This window comes from Microcaecilia unicolor, chromosome 8, assembly GCF_901765095.1.
Source record: "Microcaecilia unicolor chromosome 8, aMicUni1.1, whole genome shotgun sequence".
Lineage (NCBI taxonomy): Eukaryota > Metazoa > Chordata > Amphibia > Gymnophiona > Siphonopidae > Microcaecilia > Microcaecilia unicolor.
Genome location: NC_044038.1, coordinates 11,532,266 through 11,555,187, shown reverse-complemented (window position 1 = coordinate 11,555,187; position 22,922 = coordinate 11,532,266). Strand labels below are relative to the sequence as shown.

Here is a 22,922-nt window from a genome sequence, read left to right as displayed (position 1 = left end):
ATAATGCTTTTTTAAGGAGGAAAAGCCACAAATAATGTCAAGATACTCCTTTGTTGATTGCTTTTCAACATGGGAGTTCCCTCTATTCGTCATAGGCTCAAAAAACCTCCCTCCTCCACACAAGGTACCGCAAAAAACTCAATTCTGCTTTTTGCTAACGTTATGGGGTTCACTTATCTGGAGGAGGGAGGATTTTGAGCCTATGATGAATAGAGGGAACTCTCTAATGTTGAAAAAGCAATCAACAAAGGAGATCTGAGGCTTTTCCTCCTTAAAAAAGCATTACACCACTGTTACGACTATTACATTCTTGTTTCTGGTTGAAGCGATATAAAGGTGATATTCTATAAGCTCTGGATAGGTGTTTAGATTTGACCTTTTATCATTCCCACTTTAGCAATTCCCTTATTTGTATATTGTAAGCTCTTTTGAGCAGGGAACGTCTTACATGCTCAGAGTAGAGCGCCATGTACGTCTAGTAGCGCCTTCAAAAAGAATTAAGGGACACATTCCTTTGTCTAAAACCATGTTGGCGTTGTCCCAGTAAACATTTCTAGGTTAAGGTTTTATATATTTTTACCATTTAGCTCACCACCGATTTCAGACTTGTTGGTCTGTAGCTTCCCCAGATAACCCTAAATAGTTTAGCATCAGTCTAAGATTTGGGCCCAGACACACAAAACCTAACTAGCAGCAATGTGGTTTTTACACCAGTTCTAGCAAGCAAGGAGTAAAATGAGACATGCACAAAAGGGTTCTCCGAGCTATTTTCCCCGTCACAGTAGCAGCTAATGAAAGTTGTATTCAAAGCTATTATAATGAACTAATTACTATACAGATGAACATGCAAAATGATGCATAGAAGAAGCCCCTACCTTTAGCGCTGAAAATTTAATGGGAGGTCTGCAGCTATCAGTAATGCCTGGCTGGAGTTCAAAACACGATTGCAAGCAGTGCAGAAGTCAACCGTAGTGCCCAGCGTCCACAATACAGCAGAATGGTTAACAAAGGGCAAAGCCTTGCCTTTTCCCCCTTCCCCCACATTTCTTGGAGCCAGGGCAGCCTCTGCCATCGGGGCATGTATCTAAACATCTCCACCTTTTTCTCCTACCCCTGCTGAAACCATAAGATTAAAAGGCCAATTTAAATAAGGAGAGGGGGCTGGAAAGGGAGACCGAAGGCAAGGCACATTCTTGCTGTGAAGTAGCTCTAATCAGATCTAATTAAAACTTTACATGAAACAATAATCAACGGATGAATGCCTGCAGCAAGAGTCTGCATTTTAAAGCCCAGGGGAAGTTCTTCTCCAGAACTCTCCCCCCCCCTCCAAAGTCTCGGTTCTACCTTGCTTCATCAAGATTGCCAACAAACATCAGCGCTGTCAATTTCTCTTTGCCAGTATTCCCAAGCCGGGGAGGGGGGACGGAGGGAATGCCTGCTTTCATGTGTGTGTATATGAGAGCTGCCTGTGGCATGCACGGAGCAGCCACGCTTAGCAATGGGCTGCTCTGCACATGCTTAGCTGGCTGACTGGCTTCCCCCATATCACATGCAAGAGAGCCTGTTCTCAAAAGCAACAAAAAACAGCTCATTTGCATGCGATTCTCTTTGGTAATCCCTGTGTATTTCCAAATTGGTAATTTTTACCAATTTGGAAACACGGACTAAGGGGACCTTTGTGTATCTGGGTCTCAGACCTTTGTTTAGGGAGGGCAGCCTAATGGTTAGTGCAGTGAGCTAAGAACCTGGGGAATTTTATTTTGTTATCAAAGTGATCCAAAAGGATCTCAGTGTCAACGCACAAATCACTATCAGTCGAAGTTAGTGTAAAAATGTGTTTACCTGGGAGGAACAAAAAAGCCTCAGAGACCAGCCTTCTTGTTCATTAAAAAGGCATAAAAAAATTCTGTGAAAAGTTACAAGCACCCAGATTTAAAAAATAGATTTAAAAAAAATAAAAAATAAAAAAAACAAAAACAAAAACAGTTCCTCAAATTTTATAAGATCCTATTATTTCAACTTTTGAAGAGTGTTGCGAGTTCATTGTCTCTTCATTCCTCTATTTGTGGTTGACAAAGATGACCCTGGGCAAGACAACACTATTGGCCCAGGTACAAAAACAAAATTATGAGCCCACTAAGTATCTGCATTTAATACAATGTAAACTGCTTTGGTTGTACCACAGAAGGATGACCCTTTTCCTCCTATTCAGTGGAAAGCATCTGGTCCAGGTGATTTTCTGCTCTGTCAGTTTGCCCTATTCCCCCTTGAATGTCTAATTGTCCAGCTGCCCCTTTCACAGGCTTCTTGCTTTGAACATATCCCAGGAGCAAATGACTGAAGTATAATTAGAAAAGAAAGAGTGGCCAAGTATCCTGCCATCTAGCTATCTCCTAATTTAGTATGCAGTAGACCAACATGGAGTGGTGTATGTATGGGTATGTTGGAAGAAAGTGTGGTTTAGGTATTGTTAGTTGGTATGACATTTGTCAACTGTTTTGAATGATCAGAGTAGGGTTACCATACAACTCCAGGAAGAAAAAAAAACAAGAAACTGGCATTAGTGGGAGAAGTGCCAACCAAAGTCAGATTCATCCCTAGTGACCGAGCCGCTACCTACAAAGTTTGGCTACTAGTCCAGACTATATACACCTGAAATCTGCAAATCTAGAATTCCGAAAAAAAGGGGAAAAAAAAAAAAAAAAAAACTCACCTGTTCAAGAAGGCATACCCCACAGTATCTAACACCGAATGAAATATGGAATTTTAATCAGGAAATTAACAGTTTTCAACCCCGACGTATGATCACACCCTAACATTTTGTCTGAATCACCCCAACCTATTCACAGATACTTCTTTACTGTACTTGTCACTATAATAGTACCCCTATTCTGTATTTGTTCACACCGGAGTCTGTAACCGCCTCTCTGGAACTATGTAAGCAGGAAAAGGTGGGATACATGTAACAAATATACATATTAGTAATTCAGGAGCTGAATGTTAAAGGAAACTAGACAGATCTGAAACCCTCGATATCTGTTTAATGGTTCCTGGCAAAGAGCATCAACAGACTTCCATTTTTGTAATGCAAGAGGGAAACCGAGAGCTGTGAACTTACCAGCTATGTTGCCCAGAGCCCATACAGCTTGCTCACTGATATGCAAGTGTGGTGAAGACAGGAGTGCTATGAATGCTGGGACAGCTCCTCCGTCAACCACCGCTTTGGTCTGCTCTGATGTACCAGAGGCAATGTTGGTTAGTGCCCAGGCAGCCTCGAACTGTAGAGTGCAGTCATCATTCCTGCTCAAGAACTCTACTAGCCTGGGGATAATTCCTGCGTCAATGACATCATTCAGAGGTGGGCTCCTCTCACGGGAGAGCATTTTCCTGTACAGCAAAGCAAGCTTACAAGGATTAGGTCAGGCTGTAGGCTCCATTTCCACAGCAGCAAATGGAGTTCATCCATGTTACAATTTTTGCTATAGGTGAAGATATTTCATGCAACCCAGCATTTAGAACAAAAAAGGCCTTGTCAAGATATTTAGCTTCCATAGCCATGACTACAAATTAAGTTGGGCAAACGATCTGCGAAATCCAACGTGGAAAATGAGCAAGCAGATCAGTATATTGTCCAAAATATTTTTATTGAAGATACCGTATCTAAGACAGTTGCCCGACACAGGCTGTGTTTCGCCCACAAAAGGTCTACGTCAGGGGCTAGTCTGTATCTCTACGAATAAGAACAATTGCAAATTGCATATCAGGACAAGGAAATGCAAAAAAAAAAAAACCAGCACAAACAGCGTGTCCTGTTGCGTTTCCAAATCGCCAGCAAGTAGTCTGCTATCAAAGCTTCTTTCCAGCTTTGATAGCAGACTACTTGCTGGCGACTGTGCTGGGAAACACAACAACCTTATGGTTGTTTCTGCTACTCTCCGCTTTATGTATAGTACCAATAAATGCAAAAAAAAAAAAAAAAAAGTGAAGGGAGCCAGCTTATTGCTGCTGTATGATACACATACCACCGCTGTATAAGGCATATGGGACATTCACTGCCCACAGTTAATGTCCTTAAACCTGACAGTCAGCTGCAATTTCCCTGTTGGAGATACCTGGCTGCCTGTGTTGCCCTCAGCTGGGATGCGAGATCTGAGGAATTCACACCTTCAACTATTTCTTCAAGGGTGAGAAACACTGCCTGTGTGAAAAAGAGAAAGTTCAGTTCAATAGTCCACCTGTTCTTTAGCAATCTACTTACAGAATGAGGTCCATTCAGTCCGCCCAATCAATATTAACATTTTACTCATTTTCTACTTTAAAATGCGTCTTTCCCTCCCCCACTATGGTATACAGCACCTGCACTCATAGCATACAATATGAATATGGAATAAAATATACTTTAACCTCGGCAGCAGATGAATCCAGGAACTGGTGGGTTGTGTCCCATCTACCAGCAGGTGGAGATGAAGAATACAAAGCAGAAGGCAGTGATACCAGATGGCCAGCTCCACTCAGTATCTCTCATCTCCTGCAGGTGGTAGACGGCATCTTGGCAGCGCCTGAATTTGTCTCCTGGGCCTTTCTGGCCAGTTGAGATTTCAGGGGGGGGGGGGGGTTGGCTTGTGCTAGCTTCAGAGGCATACCTGGTGGCTTGGGTCCTTGCCTCACCCCATGGACCCCTTCCCCAGAGAGTTGGGCTGTTATGGGACTGTAGCCTTCATCACCAAAAAAAAAAAAAAAAGGATGGAAACGCTAGAAAAGCAGCCAGAACATCAGGGAGTAACTGAGGCATCTCTGGAACTGCTGCCTTCAGCCTGGTGAGCCTGTTGGGTGGCAGGTTTCCCTGGGAGGTCCCGCGGTGGTCAGGAATAGCACCGTGTTCCTCTGGCGAGTGCTCTGCCTTTCTTTTGGCGGCAGGGTGGGGGGGAAACACAGTAATGGGGGCAGAGACACTCCCAATGTGGAAAGCATTGGTCAGCAACAGGGCTGGGTGTGGCTGGGTGCACCAATGTCCAGTCAGGTACCAGTGATTCTCCCTCCCCTAAGCAGTCTGATTCCAGCCCTGACACGTCAGGTGCACGTGTCATTTTTCTTGCACCCACAGACACTTCCTGCCCCGCAGCACATGCTTTGCAGCCTGCAGCATGCTTCTCCTCTGGGAGATCCTTCCTTGGCTGTGGGGGCATCTCCAGAATTTGCTGCATGTCCTTCTGACCCTGGTGCCTGTCCAGATTTTGTCCTCCTGCACCAGGCCTACTTAAGAGGGCTTTGCCCCTGCATCATTTTCCTGTGCCTCCCTCCCCCAAGGGAATTGCTCATGTGACTTGGAATTACCCTTGCAGTATTCTGCAAAGATCTGTTTTGAAACAGAAGCAGCTGAGCATAGTTTCAGAGCTGGGATTGTTGGGATCCGTCTGTCTTCCCTTCAGTGGCTTTGTGTCCTGGGGAGTCCTTACATCCATCTCAGGTGGACGAGATGGAAGACAGCAAGGTTCCCCAGGAGGAATCGGGTGATCCTTCTGCAGTGCATCTTTCATAGGTATGAGCTGCCTTCATGGCTTTGAACATTGATGATCCTGAGGCACAGGCTGCGGCTATGGTCAATACCAAAACGGCGAGCACAAGGAAACCATCTTAAGACCTTTCCAGTGCAGAGGCCATTCAGGAACTTATTTCGGCTCAATGGTCTAATCCTGATGGGGAGTTTGAAGGTGGCTAAAGCTGTGTCTCTATGTATCCGGTTGCTGCGGATCACGCAGAGAAGTTTGTTCTTCCAAAGGTGAATGCAGTTACCAAGAAGACCACTCTCCCAGTGGAGGGTGGAGTGGCTTTGAAGGACATGCAGAATAGGCATCTGGAGGCTTCCCTTAAGCACACCTTTGAGGTGTCTGCACTGACCCTACAGGCTATCTGTAGTTCTTATGCTGCCAGGGCATTGTCAGTTACTGCAGACTCTGGAGCAGAAACAAGGTTTGACTCCAGCCCTCGGGAGCTCCTGGTCTCACCTGGAGTTGGGGCTGGCCTATTTGGCCGCCTTTGGCCAAACAAAACGGCCTTGGTGGTCTCCTCCTGGTGATTATTGTGGCTCTATCATTGAGCTGCAGATATGGCATCTAAGCAGCGGCTTAAACTGGTTCCCTTTCAGGGCAAACTTCTTTTGGGGGAAGATCTAGAGAAAATGAAGGATTTGGGTGAGAAAAGTTGCAGAGACTCCTCAAAGGTAAGCCCAAACGTTCCTTGTGGGTGGGGACTACTGGATCTCTTCTCAGAGAGGCTTCGCAGTACTAGCAGGTCAAGCTTCAGGGATGTTCAGCACCCCCAGTTTCAGCAGTGCTCTTCCTTTTGAGGCGATAAGCGACCCTCCAGCACCATCAGGTGTCAGGCACCTGACCACCCCAATGATGGGGCACCGGTCTGCTCTTTGGGGCTCAAGATAGGGAGTCAGCTGACTTCTATGAAGAGTGGACCAGCATCACTTCAGACCAGTGTGTCTTGGATGTTAGAGAAGGTTGCAGGATCTAATTCTGTGTTCCTGAAGCCCTGGTGTGCTACTGCTTCCAAGCATGCCGTGGTCAATATCATGTTGCAGTCGGTCCTGGACATGGGGGTGGTGGTCTGTGCCCCTTTCCGAGATCCACTCTGGACGATACTTGATTTAATTTTGTGGTGCCTGGCAAAGGGGGCTCCTCTTGTCCAATTCTAGATCTCCAGCAGGTGTACCAGTGTGCCTGTCTGGCATTTCCACATGGAGACAATGATCTATAGTGGCAGCAGTTTCTCACCGAAGTATATCTGCACATCCTTATTCAACCCCCCCCCCCCTCATCAGCGGTGTCTCTGTTTTGCCATTCTGGGGTGTCAAATTCCAATTTCAGGCATTGCCTTTTGGCCTCGCTACTGCCCCTAGACCTTTTCCAAAGTCACGGTAGTGGTGTATCTGCAGAAAGAGGGCATTAGAGTGCACCCTTGACGATTGGCTGATCCGAGCAGACTCTGAAGAGGAGTCACAGGGCCCCTTCAAGTCAGCTGTCTTGGAATCCTTGGTGGTCAACCTTCAGAAGAGCCACCTCATTCCATCCCAGACCCTGGAATGCCTGGAGTCCAGTTCAACACAGCTCAGGGCCAAGTCTTCTTGCCTGAAGACAGGAGGGTCAAGCTTCAGTCTGCTGGGGTTGCCTTGCTCTTGAGCCTGGGACTATGTTCGGGTGTTGGGCTCTATGGCAGCCACTTTGGAGGTGATGCCATGGGCAAGGGCTCACATGTGGCCTCTGCAGTTCTTGCTTCTGTTTGGGTGATCCCCTGTGTCCCAGGAGCATCAGCGGCATCTTCTGTGGCTGCTCAGAGTGCGGCAGAACATGTACTGGTGGCTCCACAGTTCCTCCCTGTGGAAGGGGATGCCCTTGGCGCCTCCACAGTGGGTAGTGGTCACAAGATGCCAGTTTCTCAGTCTGAGGAGCCCATTGTCTTCCATCTCCACGCTCAGGGGCTGTGAACAGTGCAGGAAGCGGTATGGCTCATCAACTGCCTGGAGCTTTTTGCGGCGAACGCCTTGCAAGCCTTTGAGGATTTGTTGATAAAACAAGGCGGTTTGTGTGCTTTCGGACAACAGGATGATGGTGGCTTACATCAGTTGTCAGGGCGGCACTCAGTCAGGCTGCCTCAGAGCGCACCGAGGACCACATGCTGTGTTGGCAGCTCACATTGTGGGCCACTGCCAACATGCAGACTCATCTCCTGGACTCAGCAGAATGGGAACACTGGTGATAGATCTGATGGCATCCCGTTTGAACACCAAGGTGCCCACCTTCAGTCATAAGAGGGCAGATTCACAGGGCTGGATTTACACTGCAACCCTGGCTGAGTCTGTTCTTTATGTTTCTCCTCCATGGCTGCTTTTTGGCCGGGTGCTTCACAGGATTGAGTCATTCTGGTGGCTCCACATTGGTCATGGGACCCTTGGTATGCAGACCTGGTGTATCTGCTGGTGGTGCTGCCATTTCGGCTTCCAGTCAGTACCGGTCTCCTCCGCCAGGGTCCGGTACAGATGGAGGATCTCTCCTGCTTTGGTATTATGGCCTGGCTCTTGAGAGGTCACATTTGAGGACAAGCGGTCCACCTTGACTGCATATGCCTGGGTACGGAGGACCTTTGAGGCATGGTGTGCGGCCCACGCTTGGTCACTGCTGCAGGCGTCTGCCTCAGCTGTTGGCTTTTTTGCAGGAGGGATTGTAGAAGGACTTAGCCTATAATGCTCTTAGTGTTCAGGTGGCTGCGTTGGCCTGTTACTGGGGGTGGGTGTCGGGCTCTTCTCTGACTTTCCACCCGGATGTAGTACATTTGAGGGGAGCTCTGCACCTCCATCCTCCAATTCGGCAACCGTGTCCTCCCTGGAATCTCAATTTGTTCAAGCATTGCAGAGGGCTCCATTTGAGCATTACGGAAGGCTTCTGACAAGATCTTACACTCCAAGTGGTGCTTGGGTGTCTGAAATTCAGGCATTGTCATGCTGGGGTCCTTTTTTTTTTTTTTTAAATCTTTTTATTAAAGTTTTTAATAGGAAAACTCATACATATTTGTAACATTCTGATAACCCCTATTCATTAAGTAACAATTAAAGATGTCCCTCCCTCCCTCCTCCCCTGAATATCAGATCCCCAAGTCCAACAGAGGGTCGGTGAGTTTAAGTACCTGGGCAACTCTTTCAGAGAATCGGAACAATCAGTTTGGGGGCATCCAGATCTATCCCTCCCTGGTGTCTCCACAGTCTATAGCGCTCCCAATGCTGGTTGAACTTTATCTATCCTGAGCGCATGGCTGTCATTTTAGACATTTGATAGAGATAATCCATCTTGTGTATCACTATTATTGGTGGTGCCAATGGGCCTTTTCCATGCGGCTGCCAATGCAATTTTTCCAGCTACCAGCCATGTTGATGTTAGCTTATGATCTGACACTCGAACTCTCGGTGGGCGAAGATGCAGCAAACAAACCTCTGGTTTAGCAGGATACCGTACCCCAGTCACTTGTGCAAATTGATCTAGCAATTCCGACCAATAGGTCTGAATCTTTGGGCAGGACCACCATATACGGAGCGATCCTTTTCTGCAGTTTTCAGAGTCTGGAGTTACTTTGCATACAGCTCCTTCGTTCTTGCCGAAAAGTGATGTTCTGCATTCCATCTCAGCCTCTTTCTTCCTGGATTATCCACGGAGTTTGCAAATCTTGGACTTTTGATGTTCGGAGGGTTCTCCTCTATGTGTAGATGTCGAATAATTTCCTGCGTTCAGATCTTTGTTCTTCTCACTAGTCCCCACCGGGAAGATGTGGAGTCTAAGGGGAGGATCTCGATGGATTAAGGAAGCAATTGCTTCCATGTATGGAAGGCTGCATCCCATAGAGCTAGTGTTAGCATCGGGGCAGAAAGGCAGAAACAGGTGTGCTTTCACTAGATGAGATTTGTAGAGTGACCATGTGGGCCTCTCTGCATACTTTTTCCAAAGCATTATAGAGTAGATACGGCCACTAGATCGCATGCTTCCTTTGGAGTGGCAGTTCTCCTGGGGGGGGGGGGGGGGGGAGGGGCTTCTCACCATATTCAGGGGTTGCTTTGGTACATCCCACTAGTTCCTGATTCATCTTCTGCAGAGGCTAAGGAAAGTAAAAATTATGCCTTTCCTTTAGTCACAGCAGATGAATCTAGGATCCCTGTCATCTATATTTATTTTGCCTGTATGGTTTCTCCTTGTATTTAAAAGGAGTCCTTGGAGGGCATGTTCGTGGTAGGACGGTGAGACATTTCTGATGTTCTTAATTAGTGAGGAAGGCTTCCAGATTTCTCATCCGATCCTGCTTTGTGACGAGACATACTGAGTGAAGGAGGAGCTGGCCATCTGGCTACCACTGCCTTCAGCTTTGTATTCCGTATCTCCACCTGTTGATAGATGGACAACCCACCATTTCCTGGATTCATCTGCTGCAACTTAAGAAAAATCAGCTGTAAGTAAGGCATAGTTTTAACATACTTGATCCCGATCAATCTTTGCCATTTTCAGAGCTCAAAAAAAAAAGTCTGCCCAGCACTGACCCTACCTCCCAACTACTGGAGCTGCCAAAGCCCACTCCAGCCCATTCTGATCTGTCTTTTGCCATATATCTTCTATACAAAAGTACTCCAAAACAACTATTTTACTTATGTTTTTAATTAACAATAAATGCGCATATATCATCCATATATTAATATATGTTTCCAAAGGAACTTTAACTTGTCAGCCTTTCACACTGTCACCCACACTCATATCTAACCATACCACTAATTAACTGCTTAGCATATTCTGTAGTACACACATTAATATAATGATCTTATATATATTCACAGCTTATTACACGGATGCGTGCAGCTTTTTTTTTTCATTTGGAGAGAGTTCACTTTCAGTTCGTCAAAAACAGTCTCGAAATAGCCTCAGTGATAGATTCAAAGTCCTGCGTTGTAACAAAGTATCAACCCCGGTTACCCCGCATCACTTGATCTTGACATTATACTGGGCTCCACGTATGGTAACAGTGGCTGGCTTGAAGAAAGCTTTCTGAGAAAACTCATTTACATAACCTGATCGATTATGTGAAATTCCACAAGCTCCCCAATGCGAGACCGCATTTCGTTGGTTACTTCATCAGGACATATATGGGACAGATCAGAAGTCTGGCGCTGGCCGCACTTTCCCATGGCTGGAATAGCAGTCTAAGCACTGCTCCCGCCCATCATCAATGAACCAATAGCTGTTGAACCGTTAAGTTTTGTTTCGATACTATCCTCTTAGGGATCCTTTGGGTCTAACCCATGCATTTTTTAATTCTGTTCCTGTCTCCACCCCCCACCAGGAGGTGGAATATTAGAATTAGGATGAATGCACATTCTGTTACAGTCTAGCACTTAGAACAGCAGCAAACCCGAATTTAAATCCCACTGAGCTTCCGTGTGATCTTCAGCAAGTTACTTCACCTTCCATTACCTCAGGTATAAACGTGAAATTATAAGCCCTCTGGTCACAGGGAATAACTACTGTACCTGAATTTAAAAAAAAAAAGGTACAAGCAATGTCTAACCATTCAGGTCAGGTGCTCTGTTGATTTATGAGACAAAATGGAAAAATTCAGATTCCCACTCCATTGTATGGCAAAAGGAGTGCAAAACTAACTTCACATATTTTATGAAATCTATACAGCAAATCTTTACTTCAGCCCCTACTGTGCAGGTCTCATTAAATAATCTGTTCAGTTTCTGAAAGGCAGTAATATGGCAGCAATTGTGACCATAGTACTCTGGCATTTTACAATCAGAGTGCCTTCATTTCAGCTGTGCTGTAGGGCTATTTCTTTGCCACTAGAATGCTTTGTAAGATACATAGAAACAGCTATATAATCTCCACTAATAAAAAGACACTGATACTGAACTGCCAGTGAACCAAGGATTCACAAGGAGCATCGAAGATGCAGCCAGCATAATTTATTGGGATTTATCAATCACCTTTATGAAGAGATTCGGTGGAGTACAGTAGGGACAGTTTATCATAAACCACAACCCAAGAAACAATGGCCACCAGCTCCTATGGAGTACTGCCCATATAGGAGACAAATCGAGCCTTAGGCCGCCCAAACACTGAAGTGCTCCAGCCACACATGCACCTCCCCTTTCAAACTTACCGATGCATTTGTGCACTCGCATGCTGAAGACAGGCTCCCCTCATCTGGAAGAGATATGACATTCCTTCGCTTCAGAATCTGTTCGTCTTTCCTTGCTTTCCGAAGCTCTACACTCACCTCCACCCTGCGTCGCCTCAGCTCCTGGCGCAAATTTAAAAATAAATCATTTACACTGGGATTATGCTAGGTAATAGAACAGAAGGACCAGGCTTATGTACTTAGAAGTTCTGATACAGACCGACCGGGCTGTGATAGGGAGGGGAAGACCAGTTCATTGCCTCTTACTTATATTAAGACCTTCCAGTAGTCATTTTACCTTTGAAAGAAATGCAGGGGAAGAGTAACCCTTTAAGGGTGGGGGGGGGGGGGGGGGGGGGGGGGGAGTGTAAGGACATTTTCTCACCAATTGTTTTATGATCAGGCTGGAGGCTCAGTAGCAGTACATTCCTCTCTGGGGTGGCCGGGGATACTGCAGGGACAGTGTTAAATCATACAACTGCAATGCTTATGGCTAGATTTAAGGCCTATGACTGCAGAGTTCTAGAAGTAACTCTGACCCAGGGTTAACATGTGCTACTACACCTCAACATGCATTGTGTCGCATGCCTTACTTCATACCACAGGTCTTGCGGTAACATGCATTGATGTGCAGCGAAGACAGTAGTACATGTTTGTATATCAAACTGATGGGTGGCTGGGGATAGTGCAGGGGTACAACAGCAACACTTATGGCTGGATTTAAGTGTTATGACCGACCCAGGGTAATATGTGCTAGTACATCATGAAAGACTCCAGAGCAAATTGGAGAGTCATGGGATAGGAGGTAGTGTTCTATTGTGGATTAAAAACTGGTTAAAAGATAGAAAACAGAGCGTAGGATTAAATGGTCAGTATTCTCAATGGAGAAGGGTAGTTAGTGGGGTTCCCCAGGGGTCTGTGCTGGGGCCGCTGCTTTTTAACATATTTATAAATGACCTAGAGATGGGAGTAACTAGTGAGGTAATTACATTTGCCGATGACACAAAGTTATTCAAAGTCGTTAAATCGCGGGAGGATTGTGAACAATTACAAACGGACCTTACGAGACTGGGCGTCTAAATGGCAGATGACGTTTAACGTGAGCAAGTGCAAAATGATGCATGTGGGAAAGAGGAACCCGAATTATAGCTATGTCATGCAAGGTTCCATGTTAGGTGTCACGGACCAAGAAAGGGATCTAGGTGTCGTCGTTGATGATACGTTGAAACCTTCTGCTCAGTGTGCTGCTGCGGCTAAGCAAATAGAATGTTAGGTATTATTAGGAAAGGAATGGAAAACAAAAATGAGGATGTTATAATGCCTTTGTATCGCTCCATGGTGCGACCACACCTTGTATATTGTGTTCAATTCTGGTCACCGCATCTCAAAAAAGATATAGTGGAATTAGAAAAGGTGCAGAGAAGGGCGATGAAAATGATAAAGGGGATGGGACGACTTCCCTATGAGGAAAGGCTAAAGCGGCTAGGGCTCTTCAGCTTGGAGAAAAGGCAGCTGAGGGGAGATATAATAGAGGTCTATAAAAGAATGAGTGGAGTTGAACGGGTAGATGTGAAGAGTCTGTTTACGCTTTCCAAAAATACTAGGACTAGGGAGCATGCGATGAAGCTATAATGTAGTAAATTTAAAACGAATTGGAGAAAATTTCTCTCTCTCTCAATGTGTAATTAAACTCGAATTCGTTGCCAGAGAATGTGGTAAAGGCAGTTAGTTTAGCGGAGTTTAAAAAAAGGTTTGTATGACTTCCTAAAGGGCAAGTCCATAGACCGTTATCAAATGGACTTGGGGGAAAATCCACTATTTCTGGAATAAGCAGTATAGAATGTTTTGTACTTTTTTGGGATCTTGCCAGGTATTTGTGAGCTGGATTGGCCACTGTTAGAAACAGGATGCTGGGCTTGATGGACCTTCGGTCTTTCCCAGTATGGCAACATTTATGTGGGTAGTGGGCAAACATCAAGAAGGGGTTTAGTTATTTTGGAGATGGACAAGTCATGAAGCAACTACTACTACTAAACATTTCTAAAGCGCTGCTAGGGTTATGCAGTGCTGTACAATTTAACATAGGACAGTCCCTGCTCAAAGAGCTTACAATCTAAAGGACACGTGAACAGTCAGTCTGATAGTTGGGTCTGCAGACTGGAACAGTCAAATTGGGGCAGTGTGGATTTCCTGAAAGGTAAGAGTTAGGTGCCGAACGCAGCATTGAAGAGGTGGGCTTTAAGCAAAGACTTGAAGATGGGCAGGGAGGGGGCTTGGCATAGGGGCTCGGGAAGGTTGTTCCAAGCATAGGGTGAGGCGAGGCAGAATGAGCGGAGCCTGGAGTTGGTGGTGGTGGAGAAGGGTAATGAGAGGAGGGATTTGTCCTGTGAACGGAGGTTTCGGGCGGGAACGTAAGGGGAGATGAGGGTAGAGAGGTAGTGAGGGGCAGCAGACTGAGTGCATTTGTAGGTAAGAAGGAGAAGCTTGAACTGAATTTGGTATCTGACCTGAGGAGAGGGGTGATATGAGTATATCGGTTCTGGCGGAATATAAGACGTGCAGCAGAGTTCTGAACAGATTGAAGGGGGGATAGATGGCTAATTGGGAGGCCGGTGAGGAGTAGGTTGCAGTAGTCAAGGCGAGAGGTAATGAGAGCGTGGACGAGAGTTCGGGTGGTGTGTTCAGAGAGGAAAGGGCGAATTTTGCTGAAGTTAAAGAGGAAGAAGCGGCAGGTCTTGGCTGTCTGCTGGATATGCGCAGAGAAGGAGAGGGAGGAGCATAAACTCATTAAGACACTGTCTGCAAAGTGCTAATCAAGTCAGCATAATATTGGTGGCCCATAAAAAGGTAGAATTCAGATTTCAATCAGGTCCAATCCCCAGACAAGCCGTAAATAAAAAGGGCGCCAGTACTCACCGCTGTATCTTTGCCTTTATTCTTGAATTTTTTAATGCGTTCTTCGCTCTCATTTGCAAGTGGCATCTTTTGTGATAAAGTAGACTAAAGAAGAGAATCTTGGCTTCTATTGGGTGGGGAAAAGGGAGAAAAAAAAATACTTTAAGCCTACAGCAGGCACCCACTGTACTAAACAACCCAGGCGCACTGGCTCTTAATGGCGAGCCCAGGCTGAAGGCACATGATGGCCCCATGGCAGTCAGATTTCTGCAAATTGCTGAAGGCAAAAATAGCAAAGTCTTTACTGCAGTGAGACACTGGCTGCTGCTCACTTGTGGCATTTCTGAATTATCATCCAAAACATTGTATAAGCCACATTGTGTATGACACGGCCACAGATTTTTTTGTTGTTGTTATATTTGTACCCCGCACTTTCCCACTCATGGCAGGCTCATTGCGGCTTACATGGGGCAATGGAGGGATAAGTGACTTGCCCAGAGTCACAAGGAGCTGCCTGTGCCTGAAGTGGGAATCGAACTCAGTTCCTCAGGACCAAAGTCCACCACCCTGACCACTAGGCCACTCCTCCACTGTTGCTACCATTTGAGATTCTACATGGAATGTTGCTATTCCACTAGCAACATTCCATGTAGAAGTCAGCCCTTGCAGATCACCAATGTGGCACGTACGTGCAGGACATCAGACTCACAGAAACAGAAGCCTGCACAGCCTTCTACATGGAATGTTGCTAGTGGAATAGCAACATTCCATGTAGAATGTCCAATAGTAGCAACATTCCATGTAGAATCTCCAATAGTAGCAACATTCCATGTAGAATCTCCAATAGTATCTATTTTATTTTTGTTACATTTGTACCCTGCGCTTTCCCACTCATGGCAGGCTCAATAGAGAGTTAAGCGACTGTCACAAGGAGCTGCCTGTGCCTGAGGTGGGAATCGAACTCAGTTCCCCAGGAACTAAGTCCACCACCCTAGCCACTAGGCCAAAGGTAACAGCTCAGCAGCAACATGCTTTGATTAAGTTATTTCTCTGCGTACCACTACTGCACCCAAGGCAGGATTAAGCCTTTAATGGGTTCACCCTGGTAATAGTAATAGGTTTTAACATTCCCACCAATAGACACTAGGTGGTTTGAAATATTTGGCTCGTCAATTCCTCCACCAGCACCTGTAGTTCTGGTTGCATATCCCACCTCCCACTCTGCTTTCTGGCTGTTGTAGACTTGAACCAGAACAAAAGTCTGCCCAAGAAGCCACCGCCTAGGCTTCTGGACTCTAGGCATATGCTTAGTTTGCCTACAACAATCCTGCCCTGGGTGGTAGAACAAAAACCTTCAGGTTAGGCAAGGCCAGTTCTCAAGTGCACCAAACAAAAAATACACTTCAAGTGTATATTTCTTATATAACTATAATGTTTGTTACATTATTCTGAATCCAACAAATTGATATCTTTGACAGAACTTGTGTACATGTGCCAGGTTTTTCTTTATTAGACAGGAAGTTTTGCAGACTCACCCCCTGGATAGAAGAGTAGCCCAGAAACAACTTGACAAACTTATGTCAGAAGGGCTAAGGAGCAGATTTCGTACAAGTACGTACATTTCTCAAGTTAAATTAGTAGGCGACCAACTCACAGAGTCACTGGGGGGGGGGGAATTAGCTTACCTGCCTATTGATCAAGATGAAATTTGGAAGGCAGAAACGGTGAAGGGATGCAGGGAACCGTTGGCCAGGAACTCGATGTTTACCCTATTGAAAAAGGCTAGATTAAGGGGAGGGGGCAGATTTTAACAGAGCAAAGAGTTGAAAAACAAAATGGGGTTTCCAGACCACTGCTGTGGGACACAAGCACTGTTGAGAGCCTCCGGGAAGGAAAGCTGTTCCCCAACGCAAGTATTACTGGCTATTTTGATCGCTTGATCCCCCCACCCCCCTCAATACGTTTAACTTCACCAGATTTATTAACTACTGGAAAAGAAAGACATTACTTAATCCAGCTAAGAGACAATTATATTAAACATCAAGTTGTCATAGGTGATAACCCTCTAACCAGAGCTTGCAATCGAGTATTACCACCAAAAGCAGCCGGTTAAGGCCACTTTACCGCCACTACAAGAATAACTTGCTGCTAATTTGTATGACTTTAAGCGTAAGAAGCAATTAGCTACACAGTCTAAACGTTCCTATCCAGCTTGAACCATCAACCACAGTCATTGTACAAAATAATCTGAACGATTATTATAAGGAAGCATAAGCATCAACTTTTGAAAATGACTGTGGGGTGCTAAACAATACAGATTATCTCTCCCTAGGCAACATTTGCTAGGCATTTGCCAGCTCTGTGGATGCTAAGCGCCCCTAATACTGAACACCTATGAGTCTGACAGAAAACACTATTTCAAATAGTTCCTTTCGTTTGCTTACAAGAGGGAGGCAAACTTAACTACCAATGCAATTTAATTCCTGAAAATAAACCGTTAGTTTGGCAAACATTTGTTACGCTTCATCTCTAAAACCCTTGAAGTTTCATTCTTTATGTCAAAAAAAGGTCAACCACAGGTTTTTCACCGAAAGGAAACTCACGTTCGATGAAGAGGAGGGGAAAAAAAAAAAAAAAGGAGACCACTGCGAGGCAAAAACCAACTTTTTTAACCAGTTAGCAAAAGAAAACCCCATGGAAGAACGAAAGTTCTATAAAACGAACTAACTACATCTCGGCTCACCATCAGCTGATACACCCACACTCTTCCCCCTTCCCTACCTAATTTCCCCCACCTTTTCCTTTACAATATCAAAGCTTGGGCCGTCTCCCGGCAGTTTTAAATCTCCCGCGGAGGCAGGGCTGTGACGTCAGTCCGTGGGCGAGGCCAATAGACGATAGGCTCCGCCCCTGCGTGCTTGTCTCGGGATGTGTAGTTCGGCCGTGACTTTTGTAATAGAATGAGACAGATTTATTTACCTTTCGTAGCCCAAGAGGTAATCCCATTCTATTCTCCCAACCTATCCCCTACTTCCTATAAAGCTGGAAGCAAACCCATTTTCTTATCCCAATTGTTCCCCCTCCCCAATAGCACAGGAAGTAATACCATTCATAGGGTCTAGTTCTATGGGTGCTTGAGCACCCTCTACTATTGACCATACTCCTTGATTGTGTCCAGGAAGAGGTAAATTCTATTGGATTTAGGGCCTCCAATAATTTTGGAAAGTTGACTCCTATTATCCCATTTTCTTAACCTAATCCCGCCTCTCCAATAGCACAGGAAGCAATCCCAGTCTCTTATTCTGCTTCCCTCCCAATAGCACAGGAAGTAATCTTATTCTCTTTTCTCAATCCCCTCCCTCCTATAGTGTAGAAAGCAATCCCATTCTCTAATCCTGATTTCTCTGCCCTCCCCTACCCAGTGCACGAGGTAACCTCATTCTCTTATCCCAATCCCCCTTCCCCCATAGCATGGAAAGTAATCCTATTCTCTTATCCTAATACCTTCCCAATAGCACAGGAAGTAATCTCATTCTCTTTTCTCAATCCCCTCCCTCCTATAGTACAGAAAGCAATCCCAGTGCATGCAAAACTATCTCATGAATATTCATTGCGGGTATCCTGAAAACCTGACTGGATGAGGTGCCTCCAGGACCAGGTTTGGGAACCATAAACACTATCCCCCGGATTCTATAAAGCGCCTAGAGTTACGTGTGGTTCTGTGTGTAAGTCCTACTATATAACTGAAGAGTGACCGACGTGCTGCACATGCGCAGAACAGCGCAGCTGTTCTGTGCATGCACGGCACGTCACACATGTCTTCCGAGTTTCGACATTGTTAGAGGAGGCAGGAACAGAGCTACGGGTGACCGGCGAGCACCGGGCGGGGATCGTCCGACAGCAGCTCCGAGGTGCACTCTGACGGATCCAATGAGCTGCTGCTGCTGCTGCCGCCGCTGCTGCTGTGACCTGGGCGCTTTCCTCTGCCACCATCCCCCGGGGCAGCTTTCCTGGGCGGGGGCTCGGCTGGACCCAGCGGTTCTCCGACCACTTTCTTGCCCGTTTTAATGGGCTCAACAGCTTGTCTAGGTATATTCTATAACTACACACATAGATTAATTGTTTTAACAAGCTGTTAAGCATTAACAGCTCTTAACACGCAATAACGAGCACTAATTGGCAAAAATTAGAATTTACGCGCGTACATTACTAAGCGTATTCTGTAATGTACTGCACGCAGGCAAAAAGGGGTGTGCTCAGGGCAGGGGCGTAGCCAGACTTCGGCAGGAGGGGGGTCCAGAGCCCGAGGTGAGGGGGGCACATTTTAGCCCCCCCCCCGGCACCGCCGACCCCCCCCATTGCCGACCCCCCCCCCCCCGCCAACACCACTACCTACTTTGGCCCTGGACCCCCCTGCCGATTACCCTCTCAACCCCCCCTCCCGCCACCGCCTACATTTGCTGGCGGGGGACCCCAACCCCCGCCAGCTGAGGTCCTCTTCTCCCAGCGCAAGGCTTCGTTCTGTTTCTGTGAGTCTGACGTCCTGCACGTTGTACATACAGGACGTCAGACTCACAGAACTCGGCTGGTGAGGGTTGGGGTGCCCCGCCAGCAAAGGTAGGCAACGGCGGGGGAGGGTTGGCAGCAGGAGGCAGGATCGATAGGGTCATTGGCAGGGGGGTCCAGGTCCAAATCTACGTGGGCCCAGGCCCCTCGTGGCCCTACGTAGCTACGCCACTGGCTTAGGGGCATGGAAATGAGTGTTTCATGGGTGTTCCAAAATCTACCCACATTGTTATAAAATATAGGCCAGGGATTTATGCCAGCTTTTCCTTGGCGTAAATGGATGCGCATAGATTTAGTCACATGAACTACGCCAGTGTATTCTAAATACTGCACGTAGATTTACACGTGGTATTTAGAATACACTTAGGTATAAGTGCCTAACGTGTTAATTTTAGGCACCATAAATAGAATCAGGCCCTACGGAGGCAGTTATATAAATCGGCATCAATACGTAGGCACCAAAATAGCAGCTTCAGGACACACCTAAGCCGCTATAGGCTACATGATACAGACGTTCAAATATTTGAAAGGTATTAATCCACAAACAAACCTTTGCCGGAGACGGGAAGGCGGTAGAACTAGAGGACATGAATTGAAGTTGAAGGGGGGCAGACTCAGGAGTAGTGTAAGTATTTTTTCACGGAGAGGGTGGTGGATACATGAAATGCCCTCCCGTGGGGAGGTGGTAGAGATTAAAACGGTAATGGAATTCAAACGTGTACATGAAATGCCCTCCCGTGAGAGGTGGTAGAGATTAAAACGGTAATGAAATACAAACGTGCGTGGGATAAACACAAAGGAATCCTGTTTAGAAGGAATGGATTCACAGAATCTTAGCGGAGATTGGGTGGCGACGCTGGTAATTGGGACGCAGGGCAGACTTCTACTGTCTATGGCTTGATCGCGACTGAATAGTAATGGATGGGCTGGAGTGTAAATTTTAAGGAGCTTTGACATTAGCTTTGGAATTTTTAGTACAAGATTGCTGGGCAGACTTCTACGGTCTGTGCCCTGAGAAAGGCAAGGACAAATCAAACTCGGGTATAAAGTATCACATACCATGTAAAATGAGTTATCTTGTTGGGCAGAGTGGATGCACCGTTCACGTCTTTATCTGCCTTCATTTACTATGTTACTATGTTACTCTTTGGAGTTCTACATGGAATGTTGCTACTAATTGGGATTCCAGAATCTTGTAACTCTTTGGGATTCCGGAATCTTGTAACTCTTTAGGATTCCAGAATCTTCAGAACTTTTAGTACAAGAACAGTGCTGGGCAGACTTCTACGGTCTGTGCCCTGACCATGACTGAATAGATACGGGTGGGCTTGAGCGTAAATTTTATCTGACGTCATTTACTATGTTAGTGTAAAACTACATTGGCAATGGCGCTCACAGTGCGTGGAACTACCACTGATACCCGCGTTGGGCTGGCGGTAGTTCCGGGTTGCTTCACGGCAACCCTTTACTAAAAGGGCCCCTCAGTGATTCTGCTTAGGCCTAATTTGCATATTTTGGTTCTCTTGGAAACCAGAACTGTTGGCAGTTATTAGGGATCAGCATTGGACAGCCTTGCAGCAACCATTAATATTAATTCCTAGTGTGGAGAAGTGTGTGTTTCTAAATTAGAATTACTGTACCAAACTGACTCACCACCTGTTCATGAACAATTTGGAAAACAGCTACTGCAACTGTCTTGTTGGCTCATGTACAGAGGGTAGTCTTAAAGTTTCGTGCTTTTTTATAAATGGAATTTTCAAGAAGAAAAATAATCTTGACAACTCAATAAAGTTAAATGCAAGTTTCAAGTCCTCACCGTCCTAATCAAAACATTGCTTGTTTGTTCCCAGAGCACATACACCTTCTTGAGAGCTATCCCTGCTGCTACCCTACGGAAGAAATCAGGAGGCTGGACCCTATCAAGATGATAACTAGCCAGTTGATGGCAAAAGAAATAGAATATGGAAAAGACAGCAATGGAAACACACGTGCTACAGATTACTTAGACACATCTGCTGTTCTTTGATGGAGGACTTGTTAACTGAAGATAATACATTTTCATGTCAAAGACAGAAAAATGTAAAAAAAGAGTCTGTTAAGCCTGATAGTTTTCATAAAACTTAAATGAAGTAGAATTATTTTTATTGTCAGCACTGCAGCTTTTCAAATTTTACATGGAACTGCCCCATTGTATTTGGTGGAGAAGAGAAGGCTGAGGGGAGACATGATGGAGGTATATAAAATAACGAGTGGAGTGGAACAGGTGGATGTGAAGCATCTGTTCACGCTTTCCAAAAATACTAGGACTAGGGGGCATGCAATGAAACTAGAGTGTAGTAAATTTAAAACAAATCGGAGAAAATTTTTCTTCACCTAACGCGTAATTAAACTCTGGAATTCGTTGCCGGAGAACGTGGTGAAGGCGGTTAGCTTGGCAGAGTTTAAAAAGGGGTTAGACGGTTTCCTAAAGGACAAGTCCATAAACCACTACTAAATGGACTTGGGAAAAATCCACAATTCCAGGAATAACATGTATAGAATGTTTGTATGTTTGGGAAGCTTGCCAGGTGCCCTTGGCCTGGATTGGCCGCTGTTGTGGACAGGATGCTGGGCTCGATGGACCCTTGGTCTTTTCCCAGTGTGGCATTACTTATGTACTTATGTCCTCTACTTGGCTCACTTTTATTACATAGAGCAGTGATTTAACCTATTGTGATGTCATAGTGGCTCATTCCACCAATAAGAGCCAACCTCATTAGTGATGTCACAATGGCTTGATTGTATAGAATGTTTGTACGTTTGGGAAGCTTGCCAGGTTCCCTTGGCCTGGATTGGCCGCTGTCGTGGACAGGATGATGCTGGGCTCGATGGACCCTTGGTCTTTTCCCAGTGTGGCATTACTTATGTACTTATGTCCTCTACTTGGCTCACTTTTATTACATAGAGCAGTGATTTAACCTATTGTGATGTCATAGTGGCTCATTCCACCAATAAGATCCAACCTCATTAGTGATGTCACAATGGCTTGATTGTATAGAATGTTTGTACGTTTGGGAAGCTTGCCAGGTGCCCTTGGCCTGGATTGGCCGCTGTCGTGGACAGGATGCTGGGCTCGATGGACCCTTGGTCTTTTCCCAGTGTGGCATTACTTATGTACTTATGATGCAGTCAACCTGAAACTGTATCAGAAATCGGGTCGGCTGCATGAAGAATCGTTTTAAGTTATCCCCCCCCCCCCCCCCCCAGTACAGAATATTAAGGGGCTCATTTTCAAAAGAGAAAAATGTGGACGATTTTTTTCCACAAAAATGTCCGATTCGGTATTTTCAAAACCTATTTTTCAGACATTTATCTATGCTGTTCGTCTGCAGTTGATCCAAATCTCAAGGGGTTGTGTTGGGGGCGTGTTAAGGGTGGGATTTGGGTGTTCCTAAGACTTGGGACGTTTTTCAGCCATAATGGAACAAAACAAAACTGCCCAGGACTAAAACTAAGATGTTTTGAGCTAGACCTGTTTTTATAATCTATATCTCTGGCTCTGTGAAAGGAACAGGCCTGATTTTGGTTTTACCCCTTTGTCTTGCTGTGTTATTTACTGGCCCACTCCCCAACCCTCGCTCGTGGTCTCACAAAACTAAACTGGATAATTCCAAAAATAATCAATGCAAAATGGAGCAAGAAACAGTATCACTCATGCTATATTATGTTCAGCTCTAAGAAGCTACTGGAGTGAAGTGTGGAAC

General features: G+C 45.7%; 1 protein-coding gene across 4 annotated transcripts in view; it reads right to left on the bottom strand.

The window, feature by feature from the left end:
• Positions 1 to 17,414, bottom strand: part of KPNA7 (karyopherin subunit alpha 7) — a 36,050-nt gene extending 18,636 nt beyond the window's left edge. The window contains exons 1-6 of one of the 4 annotated variants that reach the window (XM_030211021.1): positions 17,217 to 17,414; positions 16,299 to 16,382; positions 14,635 to 14,740; positions 11,701 to 11,841; positions 4,113 to 4,198; positions 3,119 to 3,387 (exon numbers count right to left, since the gene is read on the bottom strand). In XM_030211021.1, coding sequence (XP_030066881.1) covers positions 3,119 to 3,387; positions 4,113 to 4,198; positions 11,701 to 11,841; positions 14,635 to 14,700 — 562 coding nt within the window. In that variant the 5' untranslated portion in view covers positions 14,701 to 14,740; positions 16,299 to 16,382; positions 17,217 to 17,414. The other 3 variants (XM_030211023.1, XM_030211024.1, XM_030211022.1) reach the window with 3 other exon arrangements.
• Between the last annotated feature and the right edge of the window lie 5,508 nt (positions 17,415 to 22,922).